The 13470-nt window shown below is 36.3% G+C and overlaps 1 protein-coding gene across 1 annotated transcript; it reads left to right on the plus strand.

Moving 5' to 3' along the window:
- The first annotated feature begins 2118 nt into the window (after positions 1-2118).
- On the plus strand, positions 2119-5441 carry LOC105803590 (receptor-like protein 7). The gene has a single exon (XM_012635847.2). The coding sequence runs from the start codon at positions 2144-2146 to the stop codon at positions 5192-5194; it is 3051 nt and encodes a 1016-aa protein (XP_012491301.1). The 5' UTR covers positions 2119-2143; the 3' UTR covers positions 5195-5441.
- Positions 5442-13470: the final 8029 nt, after the last annotated feature.

The following is a 13470-nucleotide window of genomic DNA, read 5'->3' on the forward strand; positions in this document are numbered from 1 at the left end:
TTTCTGTTTTGGCAGCTCAGCTGTACTATAGTGGCTTGACCACTTGTAACCGATCTGGCAATCTTAACTGCAAAATTCTAGTGGCACCATCCACAGTTATCTGTTGGTGTGATTTGGTTGGACGAGTCTTGGGGGAACTCTATTTTAGTGTGTAGCGGAGTTTGGGTAGGATGTTTTCTAATAAATTTGCATTCTGATTTGTTTGAAAATACAACATCTTCATAACACATCTTCTGCTCTACTTTGTACTGTTATACGCTACTTGTTTTATTATGTTCTGCTTCATTCTGTTTTGTTCGATTATGTTGTACTGCTGTTGTAGAAATGTTTGTGATGCTCTAGATCTATTTTGTCTTAGTTATAAAATTGTTATTAAGTTCCTTGTGTTACTTTGATTTATATAATAAAATCTGTTAATTTGTATCTGAGTTCGGTTATACGCGATGCTTTATAACTCATCCTTTGCCTTATCGTAATCTGTTCAGGTGGACATCTAACTTAAGACCGAATGACGTACGGGAACTTGGGTTGTTTTGCATTGAAATAACTATGATTTGATCTTTTGGGTTTGTAATTTGCTTTTGGACTTGCCTTTCTTTTCTTTTGATAAACTCGTTAATATCCGTCGATTTCTAGCACGAAACTACAAAACCATCTAAGTAGACTAAAATGAATTTCTGGTTTTCAAAGTTAAAATTTTGAAAAGAAAACAGTTTTCCACACATTAGTGTAACTCGTCCAAACTCAACTCAAACTTCTAGACATTCTTAATCATTTAGTTTTACCAAAAAAAAAATAATTTAAAAATATTAAAAATGATATATTAAACAAAATCATCCATTCCAAAATTAAATAATACATTAAATTTGTTAATTTAAATAATTTAGTTTTGGAATCAATTACTTTTTCTTGTACATTGAAATTATTATTTTATATTATTAAAAAATATGAAACTAATAATTTAATGCCAAAAGGAGTGTCCACTTCTTTGACCATCAAATTTGTATGGAGATATGTTCCACGTTTAGATGTTGGTAATTTATTGAACCCTATATTTAAGCTATGTTGATTACGTGGTGAATATCTAGTTCATTATGAAAGATCTCTCCACTTGGGAATGAGAATATTGACAATTGGTTTGGATCGAAACTCTCAAAAGCAATCCGTTGAATTATGGACTTTAGGTTGGATCGTGATTACGATGTTGAGCTGCCAAGAGTCCATATTTTATCGTATATGATATTATTATATTGTATTACTTTGATCATATTATTGTTTTAAGTGCAACGATTTAATTTTTTAAAAACAATTTAAATAACTAATTTAATATAATTACATTGATCCACACGTGGCACGATCATGAATATACTAAAGTAAGTTGGCATACTTCTTTAAACACATCTTCTGTTGTTGTTTTTGTACTTTTAATGCAGAATCCCCATTCTAAACATAATAATTTAAAGTAGTAAGCATGCTTTCAGAATTTGAACAATGCAGTACAATTTAATCTATAGTTTGGTTTTAAATTAAGTTATAATAATGTTTTAATACAAATTTAAAAGAAAACACTTTCAGAACACTTTCTTTTAAATTAAAATGTTTTTATATTAAATTCAAAAATATTCTTCTGACAAAATATTTCTAAATTAAATTAAAATTAGTACAAATTGATCACAATAAAAGTTTATATTATATTATTTAAACTTCTTGAATCATAATATATATATTTTAAATTTAATAGATTTTGTAATAATTTTTAAACAAATAAATATAAATATAATATAAAAAACTAGTATGCGTGAATTACTTGGGGTATAAGAAGAATCTAGCCTGCCATTGAGAGGCCAACCAAAGCAACATGGGACCTTAATTTCAATGTCATTATTATCATTTTCAATTGACAATAGCTTATTCGAATCCTTTATTAGCTCCTTATTTTTTCTACTTATACGACCATGGAAAATGGGACCACGATGGCCTATGAGAGTTTGCTAGTTGGACATTTCCACACATAACCGAACTCTCATTGTCAATGATGCATACATACGCATATACATACGCATATACACAACTTGATTTGTCTATAAAAGTGGCTGTTATTTGCAACACTTTACAACAACAACAACAAATCTGTTGAGCTAATATGGGGCAGTTATTACAACACTTTCTACTAAAATGCTTACTCTTTTTAATTCTCTCTCATTTTCTTACTCAATGTGTTTCTTCTGTGCTGCGATCTTGTCTGGATTCTGAACGCTCTGCTTTGTTGCGGTTGAAGGATGGCTTCATTCTTAATCGGTCAGCTTCTTATGATACTTTAGCTTATCCGAAAGTTAGTTCATGGAAACTTGAAGGACAGGTCGGTGGGGATTGCTGCTCTTGGGATGGAATTGAGTGCGATGATAACACTGGTCACGTTATTGGACTTGATCTCAGCAGTAGTTTCCTTTATGGCTCTATCAACTCCAACAACAGCCTTTTCCAGCTCCATCACCTTAGAAGGCTCAACCTTTCGGACAATAACTTCAATCGCTCTGAAATCCCTTCTGCAATTGGTAACCTTACAAGGCTATCACGGTTGGACCTCTCCTGGTCTGGCTTTACAGGTCAAATTCCATATGAAGTTCTATTGCTTTCAAACCTGGTGATACTTGATCTCTCTAGGAATCGATTAGAGCTCCGAAACCCAAGCTTGAAAAGTTTATCCGAGAGGTTATTGAACCTCAAGCATCTTGATCTTTACATGGTAAATGTATCGTCGACAATCCCTCAGAGTTTGGCAAATTTATCTGCTTTAACATATCTCTCTCTTGACGCTTGTGAATTGCATGGTTCATTTCCTATTGAAGTTTTCCAGCTCCATCACCTTAGAAGGCTCAGCCTTTGTGACAATGACTTCAACGGCTCTGAAATCCCTTCTGCAATTGCTAACCTTACAAGGCTATCACGGTTGGACCTCTCCTCGTCTGGCTTTACAGGTCAAATTCCATATGAAGTTCTACAGCTTTCAAACCTGGTGATACTTGATCTCTCTGGGAATCCATTAGAGCTCCGAAACCCAAGTTTGAAAAGTTTATCCGAGAGGTTATTGAACCTCAAGATTCTTGATCTTGACATGGTAAATGTATCTTCAACAATCCCTCAGAGTTTGGCAAATTTATCTGCTTTAACATATCTCTCTCTTGAGGGTTGTGAATTGCATGGTACATTTCCCACTTCCCTTGCCAACCTTACCCAGCTCACTTACCTCTCTCTAGCTGGAAATGAATTTAGCCCTGCCACTTTGCCTTGGCTTACTCAGCTAACCAAACTAACCGCATTGAATTTAGATTCTACAAATTCATACGGTGAAGTCCTATCTTATTTAAAAAACCTTACCAAGCTTACATATTTGACACTTACCCGGAATCAATTTTCTGAACGAATCCCATCTTGGTTTGGTAATCTTACTGGGCTGAACACTTTGGCTCTCGGTTCGAATGAATTTTGGGGTTCGATACCAAAATCAATCTTTACACTGAAAAATCTTGTAGATCTTGATTTATACGGTAACCACCTCAGCGGCACCTACAAATTAGAATCCTTTCTAAATCTTAAAAACCTGAAGACGCTTCAACTGTCTAGTAATCAGTTTTCATTGCTCAGTACAACTGTTATTAATGTTACTGTTCCAAAGTTTACCTTGTTAACATTGGCTTCTTGCAACTTATCCAAGTTCCCGAGTTTCCTTTCGAGTCAAGACAAACTGGAGCTTCTTGATCTTGGTGGTAACAAAATCCATGGGTGTATCCCCAAATGGATATGGGGCTTATCTGGTCAAACTCTTCAAGTTTTAGATTTAAGTGAAAACTTTCTTACAGGTTTCGACGAACCAACTGTTGTCCCTTCATGGACCATTCTAAGAAAGTTGGACCTTAGTTATAACATGCTACAAGGGTCCCTACCAAATCTACCCGCTTCCATTTACCAATATTTTGTCTCAAACAACCTACTCAAGGGAGAAATCTCATCAGGGATATGCAACCTGACTTCTATAACTGTACTTGACCTATCAAATAATAGCTTCAGCGGCATGCTTCCGCCATGTTTGGGCAACCTAAGCGAATCACTTTCAGTACTAAATCTCCAAAACAATAACTTTAGTGGCCCTATTCCTCGAGCATGTGAAAAAGGAAACACATTGAGGATGATTGATCTTAGTCAAAATCAATTGAATGGACGTATTCCGAGATCACTGGTTAATTGCAACATGCTAGAGCTTCTTAATTTGGGAAATAATCAAATAGAGGATACGTTTCCCTCTTGGTTGGGAAGGCTTCAAGAGTTGAAAATTCTCATCCTACGACATAATGGATTTCATGGTGCAATTGGAGAACCAAAATCCAATGAGTTTCCAAAGTTGCAAATTCTTGATCTTTCCTTCAATAAATTGACAGGTTGTTTGCCATCTCGTCACTTCCAAATATGGAAGGCCATGAAAGTAGTTGATGTTGGCAACTTAAGGTACTTAAAGGCAGACGTTAGTTTTGAAGGAAGAGAAACAAATTGGACTATCGACTTTTCCTACTCAATGACAATGACAAAGGCAGGCGTGGAATTAAAATACGAGAAGATTCAAGATTTCTTGGTAGCCATTGATCTGTCAAGTAATAAATTTGATGGCTGCATTCCAGAAGACATTCAAATGGTAAAGGCACTTCAGTTCCTCAACCTTTCCAACAATTTTCTTTCAGGTCCAATTCCATCATCATTGGCAAATCTCTCTAACCTCCAAGCTTTGGACCTTTCTCGAAACAAGCTCTCCGGGGAGATCCCTCAAGAGCTGGTGCAACTCACTTTCCTTGGATTTTTTAATGTCTCTCATAATCAGCTGACCGGACCCATACCGCAAGGCAAACAATTTGGTACGTTCGAAAACAACTCATTTGAGGGCAACCTAGGATTATGTGGAAATCCATTGTCAAAGAAATGCTATCCCAAAGGCTTATCACCACCGCCGCCGTCATTGTCAAAGAAAGATGATGGTGAAGATTCATGGCTCCAACTTGGGTGGAAAGCAATCATGTTGGGATATGGAAGTGGGGTAGTGAATGGACTAGTTCTCGGTTACCTCTTCAACCCGATGAAACATAAGTTGTTTGTCAAGTATTTTGGAAGAAAGATGCAGAATCGGAGGAGGGGTAGGATGAATTAAGTCAATGCTTAATTTGACGCAGTACTAGTAAGTGTTTATATGAGTGTGTTTTTTTAAATATATAATTATGAATGTTAATTTGTCTTTTTCCCTTTTTATTTATTTATTATCTTTTTGGCCTTCTGTTGAATCACGAATTTAAGGTATGATTATTATGTACAATTCTTATTAATGTAAAACGAATGTGGTTGAAATATTAAAAGGAAAACTTCATGGATTGCAATTTTTTTAGGTAACAGAAATACAGTTGTAATGAAATTGTTCCTAAAGAGAACCGAATTAACCAGGAATAGGAGCAGGTTGCATATTTGTAATTTTTTAATTATTTGAATCCGTAAATTTGTTTGAAAAATTTAATTCGTAAATTATTTGAGTAAAATTATTTAAATTCGAACCTCAATTAAGTATTATTATTCGTGCGTCAAGGTTTTGTAGCTCAAGTTATATCAAATTTGCAAATATGTTAGTCTTAAGCTTATGTTAGTGGTTCGAGCTATGATGCGCTTAAGTACCTCCATTATTATTCACACGTTTAATACTGACACATTTCTCGAGTCTTGCAAGTATTTATCTCCACCAACAAAGGTGCCCTCCTTTGTGAACCATACATTACTCTACATGGAGGTTGGGGACAAAACCTGACACGAGGATAATACCTTTGATTATTGGAGGTCCAAATTGTTTGGTTACTAGTGTAATTGTAGAACTAATAGCTGACAAATGACAAAAAATAAAAAGAACATATAACTCACACGAAGAATAAGACTGCAAAGGGATGATTATATTATTCAATGAAATGACTGCATATTTATAGGCTTAGCAAAGACTTATTTATAGGCAAAACATATTCACTAAAAATTTGGTAACAACCAAACAACTAAATAACCAAAAATAGCTAATAAATAAACAAAGAAAATATGGACATAAACTTGGTCAGACCACATGTTGGTGTTGGTGTTCTGGTGTTGATATCTTTAATAGTAATAACATGAGGGGAAAAATTTATTTATTATGTATATACTACAATAAGTAGACATAAAATAAAGAATAGTTAGTGAAAAATAAATTTGAAATTAGAAAGAAAATAACTCTTGTAAAAAGTAATATCTCTTTAAAATAAACAAAATTTTCTTTTTATTTGTAAGAATAGTGTAATATCTCTTGTTGATTAAGTTGTTATCACAAGCTAACTCACACCAACTAAAGATAATTAATAATAATATGATAAATAATTTTATTGTATTTAGTATTCTTAATATAATATATTTATGTATTTAAATTTTATTTTTCTCATAATTTAATCTATTTTTTTAATCAGAATGTAGAAGGCAAATTCCACCCCTCGATTACAATATGAGTACGGTTGATCAAAAAGTAGTTGACAAAGCAATGTCAAGTGATGCAGTTTATTATTAAAAGGTAACGAAGAAACTAGTTACAACTACAATTACAACATACCCAAATGTTGCAATGAAGTTTAAGACATCACTATAAGGATTAAATGGCTGTAATATTGCAGGTGTTTACACCATCTTTACAATCGTTGAATGTTTCGATTTGTTTATTCCCTCTCAAGAAAGGATCTGCATCAACAGAGGCCCTCATGTAAACGTTGAAGTCGAGGGGAGCTCCATTGTTAAGCTTTGCTGTGTCTGAATACCACTTATTGTTTTGATCCCAAAGTTCCTTATAGTCATTAAGGAGTGGTATATTTGTGTTTTAAAGGTTCAAAGAAGGATGTTTCAGCTTCATTTGTTGCTATATATTAGAGTATAGGAGTTGTTAGTTAGTTGTGTGAGTTTGGTAAGGTTGTTACTCAGTTTTAGACTAGTCAACAAAGTCTATAAATACTGTACGTTGAGATTTCAGAAGTAAGCAATTTTGAATACAAAGAAAAGAAGTTTATTCTTTGTTCTCTCTATTTCCTTCTGTTTGGCTAGATATATTTTCATTTCTTTATCAAGTTCTTTCATGGTATCATTCACCATTTGATTCTGGATCTTGTCTATCATGGCTTCCGCTGATTTCGCAACTGGTGAGTCTAGCTCTGGTGTGTTCTCCGGCGATCGTGTCACGACTGGTCTTCCTCGACATGAAGTGGTTAAGCTCGATGAAGGCACCTATATTCAGTGGCGCAAACAGATCAAATTAATAGTGGATGGATATGGACTTACAGGTTTTTTAGATGGCACCATTGTTCCGCCATCGAGGTTTGTATCTCTGCCAGATGGATCTTGTGCTCCAAATCCGGCGGCACAGGTGTTCACGCAGCAAGATAGGCTTCTAACTTCATGGCTATTGTTAACTGTAAGTACATTTCTTCAATCGTCTTTTGATGATGCGTGCACGGCGTGTGATATGTGGAACACGGCTATTAATCTGTTTGCAGCTGACACCGGTGCTAAGCAGTCAAGACTTCGGCATGAGCTTCATTCCTTGAAGAAAGGTAACATTTCCATTAAAGCTTATGTTGCTAAAATTAAAGATCTGTGTGCTATGTTAGATGCCTCTGGCTCTCGTCTCTCTGATGAAGAGAAAATCGAAGTGATGCTCGCGGGATTGCCGTCAAAGTTTGAGGCGGTTATCTCCTCCGCTAGGCTGTCGACTGCCGTTCTACCATTACAACGTTTGGTTGATGCTTTAGTTGATTGTGAAAGTCGTCACGCTCAAGTGTCGCAGGAGGTAACTTTGAACGCAAATCTGGTTGAGGATGCACCGTCAGTTGAAGGAGGCAGTCGTGGCGGTCGTATGTCTGTTCGCGACCGTGGCAAAACTTTCCGATCTCGCATTCAATGCCAGATCTGTAGCCGATTCGATCATATGGCTCAAAAGTGTTATTACCGTTATCATAGAGACTCGAATACTTCTTCTGTGGTGCCGTCGGTATCTTGTCAAGGGGTTCCGTCGAGTGTTGAGCGAGCTGAGTTTGGACCGTGTGCGCAAGAAGAAGAAGAAGAAAAATATGTGGCTCCTTATCCCAAAAGTCAGAGAACAGTTTATAGCCAAGGGTACTATGCAAGTCAAAATAGAAATGGTGGTCAAAATTGTTTGCAAAATGACAAATTGGCACGTGGGCCACGGGTGTCATATCCAAACGAATATGGCAGGCCATATGGGAATACTTTTAAGTCTAGCTTGCGTCACTTTAGCCATGATGATGGGCCTGTTTTCAATAACAATGGGTTTAATGGAAATGTCCCATTGGATTTTGTTGCTGGAAATGGACGGCGTGGATTGCAAGGGCCGAATGTGGCAAATTCTACTAATGGGCCGAATATTGACCCAAATGTAAATGGGGTTCCTTCATCTAATTTTGTTCAAGTCGATCAAAGTGATCCCGACTCGCCTGAACCGATTGGTGTTGATCGAGTTATGCGCTTTACCAAACCGCGTGCTCGGGTTTATACTGGGACCGAACCGTGTATTGGACTTCCTCAGCTAGGGGACTTACGCGCATCTGATTATTCTGATCCTTCAGAATCCGGCTCTCATGTCAATACTGCTCAACTTGGGTTTAGTACTAGTAATGATGCTCCGTACGTACCAGTGCGAGGTAGCACCACATCTTGGTATCCTGACTCAGGAGCGAGTCATCATGTCTGTCGTGATGTGTCAGCTCTACGTGATGTCGCGCCATATTCAGGTACGTCATCTCTTTTAATGGGTGATGGTACTCCTGCGGTAATTTCGTCAATTGATACTGCTATTTTATCTACTCAGTATAAACCATTACGATTATCAAATGTCTTATGTGTGCCAAGTATACGGAAAAACCTCTTGTCCGTCTCACAGTTTGCTCGGGATAATGATGTGTTTTTTGAGTTTCATCCTAACCATTGTGTTATTAAGGATACGGTGACTCGGGAGACGTTGCTGACGAGCCGCATTCATGATGGACTATATCAGTTTTCTGTGCCAGTGGGTTCTACTTCGTCTACGGGTGCCCCATTTGTTGCTCATTCGCAAGTTCCACATGCAGTTTTAAATAACAATGTGTTTGCTTTATGGCATTATCGTTTAGGCCACCTATCAACTTCTGTAGTCAAAACAGTTTTAAATAAATGTAATGTTGCTTCAAGTAAAAATAGTTTGGATGGTATATGTACTGCATGTCAAAAAGGCAGGTCACATAAGTTGCCTTTCTCACCTTCGACTACTAGCTATTGTCCTTTTGAGTTGGTTGTGTCTGATCTTTGGGGTCCTGCACCTGTTGCATGTGGTGATAAAAGATATTATGTTTCGTTTATTGATATGTATTCTCGGTTTACTTGGGTTTATCTTTTACGTCAAAAAGCTCAAGCACTAGAATGCTTCACTCAGTTTCAACAGTTAAATAAGACACAGTTTGGTGAGTCTATTAAGCAGTTCCAGAGTGATTGGGGAGGCGAATACCGTGGTTTTACGTGTGTCCTAGAATCTCAAGGAATCATACATCGATTGGCATGTCTGTATACTTCAGAACAAAATGGAGTCGCTGAGCGTAAACATCGTCACATTGTTGAAGTGGGTATTACATTGTTGGCTCACGCAAATTTGCCTATGGAATACTAGGGGTATGCGTTTTGCTGTGCGGTTCATCTTATAAATTGACTTCCTACTGTTGTCCTTCAGAACAGTTCTCCGTTTAAGGCACTATATGGACATGATCCGACCTATGATCATCTTCGAGTGTTTGGCTACTGTTGTTATCCTTACTTACGTCCGTTTGTAGGTCATAAGTTGGATTTTCGATCTCAGCGGTCTACATTTTTGGGCTACAGTCCTCATCATAAGGGGTATCAATGTCTTTTATCAGATGGTAAGGTTATAATTTCACGGCATGTGGTATTTGATGAGCAGCAATTTCTGTTTGCTGAGACTAGTCCAGACAAGTCTGTGTCGACGACTAGTCAGACTAGTTCGACTGTTGTTCCTCTCGTGTCTCTTGAGCCTTGCATGATGACACAATCTTTACAAGGGTTGCAATCTCAGTCTCATGATCATGTATTAGATGTTAATTTGGAGCAGTCTCAGTCTCATCATTCTTCAGCTGATGTTGAGACTGAGTCGGGTAATCTTCCAGCTCATGGTTCGTCAGCTAATGATGGGACTGAGTTGAGTGATCCTCCAGTAGTGCATGGCTCGGGATCATCAAGTGATAACAATGCTCACTTTCATTCTACTATGCGAGTGTCTGCAGGTGTTTTATCGGCATCTGATAGTCCGATTAGTAGGCCACCTACGGGTAATACTCACCCAATGGTCACTCGAGCTAAAGCGGGGGTTTACAAGCCTAAGGTTTTGAATGTTGAAGCTGTTGAACCAACTACGATTAAAGAAGCTCTAGCTACTGTTGAATGGCGCGATGCTGCACAAGCTGAGTATGATGCTCTTATGCGTAATTCCACATGGGAGCTAGTTCCTGCTCCATCTAATCGTAAGATCATTGGGTGCAAATGGTTATTCAGGATCAAGAAGAATTCTGATGGTACTGTTGCTCGACATAAGGCTCGCTTAGTCGCAAAAGGATGTTCTCAAGTTCCAAGTTGTGATTTTAAGGAACCGTTTAGTCCAGTGGTCAAACCGGCTACTATCAGAGTTATTTTGTCTATTGCTGTGTCTAGGGGGTGGTTGCTTCGGCAAGTGGATGTGAATAATGCGTTTCTAAATGGCGATCTTAACACTGAAGTCTTTATGCATCAACCTCCCGGTTATGTTCAATATGCCTCCGATGGCAGACCTTTGGTGTGTCGTCTGAAGAAAGCGTTGTATGGTCTTCGTCAGGCTCCTCGTGCCTGGTTTGAGAAGTTAAAAGGATTTCTTGTTTCTGTGGGGTTTGTGGTATCAAAGTCTGGCGCTTCCTTATTTGTTCGAGTGGTACCAGATTCAACATTGTATGTTCTTGTGTACGTTGATGATATCATTATTACTGGTGATGTGCCTTCTGTTATAGAGTGGTTTGTTAGATTACTGAATAGTGAGTTCTCGCTTAAGGATATGGGTGATCTCTATTACTTTCTTGGGATCGAGGTTATTCGTTCTTCGTCAGGTTGTCTCTTTCTTTGTCAGAAGAAGTATATCCATGATATTCTTATACGTTGTTCGATGGAAAATGCAAAGAGTGTTCATACACCGATGATTAGTTCTTCTATTATGACTAGAGATGGTGGTGAGCAACTAGATGATCCGACTGAATACAAGAGTCTTGCAGGAGCTTTACAGTATGTCACTCTTACGCGACTTGATGTTGCATATGCTGTAAATCGAATATGTCAGTTTATGCATTGTCCCACCTCCATTCATATGACCGCCTTGAAGCGTATTTTGAGATATCTAGGCGGAACGATTAATTTTGGGATTGTGTTTCGTCCGTCCACAGATTTGTCCTTAGTTGGATATGCTGATGCAAACTGGGGACTAGATTTTGCTGACCGGAGATCCACCACTGGATACTGTGTCTATTTCGGACATACACCTGTGTCATGGTGTACGAAGAAACAACAGGTCGTTGCTCGGTCTACTGCTGAGGCAGAATACCGAAGTCTTGCCGCGGTTACTAGTGAGGTTACGTGGCTTTTATTGTTACTTCAAGAATTACATGTTCAGTCAAATAGTACTCCCAATATTTGGTGTGACAGTTCTGGGGCGGTTGCGGTTGCTGCCAATCCTGTTCTCCATTCAAAATTTAAGCATGTTGAGTTAGATTTATTTTTTTTTCGTGAGAAGGTTCTTGTGATCTTGATTGTTTGTTGGTGAAGTTCCAGCGTGTGATCAAGTCGCTGATGTTCTTACTAAACCGCTTTCGCTATCGAGTTTTACTCGTTTTAGGAATTTTCTAAAGGTGTTGCCTGTGGAGAAGATGGATGAATATTAGAGTATAGGAGTTGTTAGTTAGTTGTGTGAGTCTGGTAAGGTTGTTACTCAGTTTTAGACTAGTCAACAAAGTCTATAAATACTGTACGTTGGGATTTCAGAAGTAAGCAATTTTGAATACAAAGAAAAGAAGTTTATTCTCTGTTCTCTCTATTTCCTTCTGTTTGGCTAGATATATTTTCATTTCTTTATCAAGTTCTTTCACTATATAAACATTCCTCCCATCTTTAATCTTATTCTGTAAGGTCGAGAGAAGGGCATCAGGCGAGGTGTCTTGGGCGAGATTAGGCCATAGGTCCCGGTTCCTCGCCTTCTCGCCTCTCACGATGTGAACAGAGTCATAATCCCAGTTTAACTTTGATCCAACTGCTGCAACTAAATCTATCAAACTTTTTTATTTCCTCATCAGATGCAACGAGTTGTTTGGTTAAATAAAAATTTATTAATGAATTTGATGTAATAATTTCTTATTAATTTTAAATTATAATATATGCTTAGTTAATAAGTTATAAAAATTTTACAATTGTAATTATAAAATTTACAATTATCTTTTAATATCAATTATTTATTTTTATGTTATACATCGTGTTATTAATTTATACATAATATATTTCACTTGTAATATAAATATATTTAATACTAATTTTAAGTTTATGTTATTATTTGACTATAGAATATTTTATTACCAATTATTTATTTTTATGTTATACATCATTTTATTAATTTATACATAATGTATTTCACCTGTACATTTACACATCTTGATTCTAATTTTTTTAAAAAATCTCAAAGTCTAAAATAGAAAATTATTCAAAATAAGTTTGGGTAAAATTCTATTTTTATTAAAGCGCATTAAAAATTCAAAAATATGTAAAAGAATTTAAAAATACATAAAATCCACAACCAGGTTACAATAAAAGTTATGTTGACAAATTATTCTTTGTTTCAAGTGAAAGAAGTCGAGATTGAAGAATTTACAGATCGGGTTTTACAACTTCAAGAAGGAGCATAAGATATTAATTATTTTATAAATATTAGTCAACTAATTGAATTTTTATATAATTTACGTGAAAAATATTTTAAAAAATTTAAGTAAACAAAATTGATTTATTTTTTAAAAAAGTTGTTATTAGTTTTAAAATTCATACGTCACATATTAAATATTATGACAACTAATAGATGCTATATTATCATGTAATTTAATAATTAGTGAATAATAGTGGAGTCATAAAAATTTTCATTCTCATTAATTTATCACTGTATTTTAAATTAGATTAATGATGGAACTAGTCAGATCATCGGTTTATTAATTTGATCAGTTTAATTGGTTCAATCGATTCAATTAAAAATTAATTTTTAACCAATTTGTATCGGTTCAAAATTACTCTCTGGATCAATACCCTAATTAATCCAGTCCGATTCAA

The sequence above is a fragment of the Gossypium raimondii genome, chromosome 7 (genome assembly GCF_025698545.1).
Source record: "Gossypium raimondii isolate GPD5lz chromosome 7, ASM2569854v1, whole genome shotgun sequence".
NCBI lineage: Eukaryota > Viridiplantae > Streptophyta > Magnoliopsida > Malvales > Malvaceae > Gossypium > Gossypium raimondii.

What these genes read in the sequence shown, in the direction of transcription:
- LOC105803590 (XM_012635847.2), top strand. Translation starts at nt 2,144, where the DNA reads ATGGGGCAGTTATTACAACACTTTCTACTAAAATGCTTACTCTTTTTA.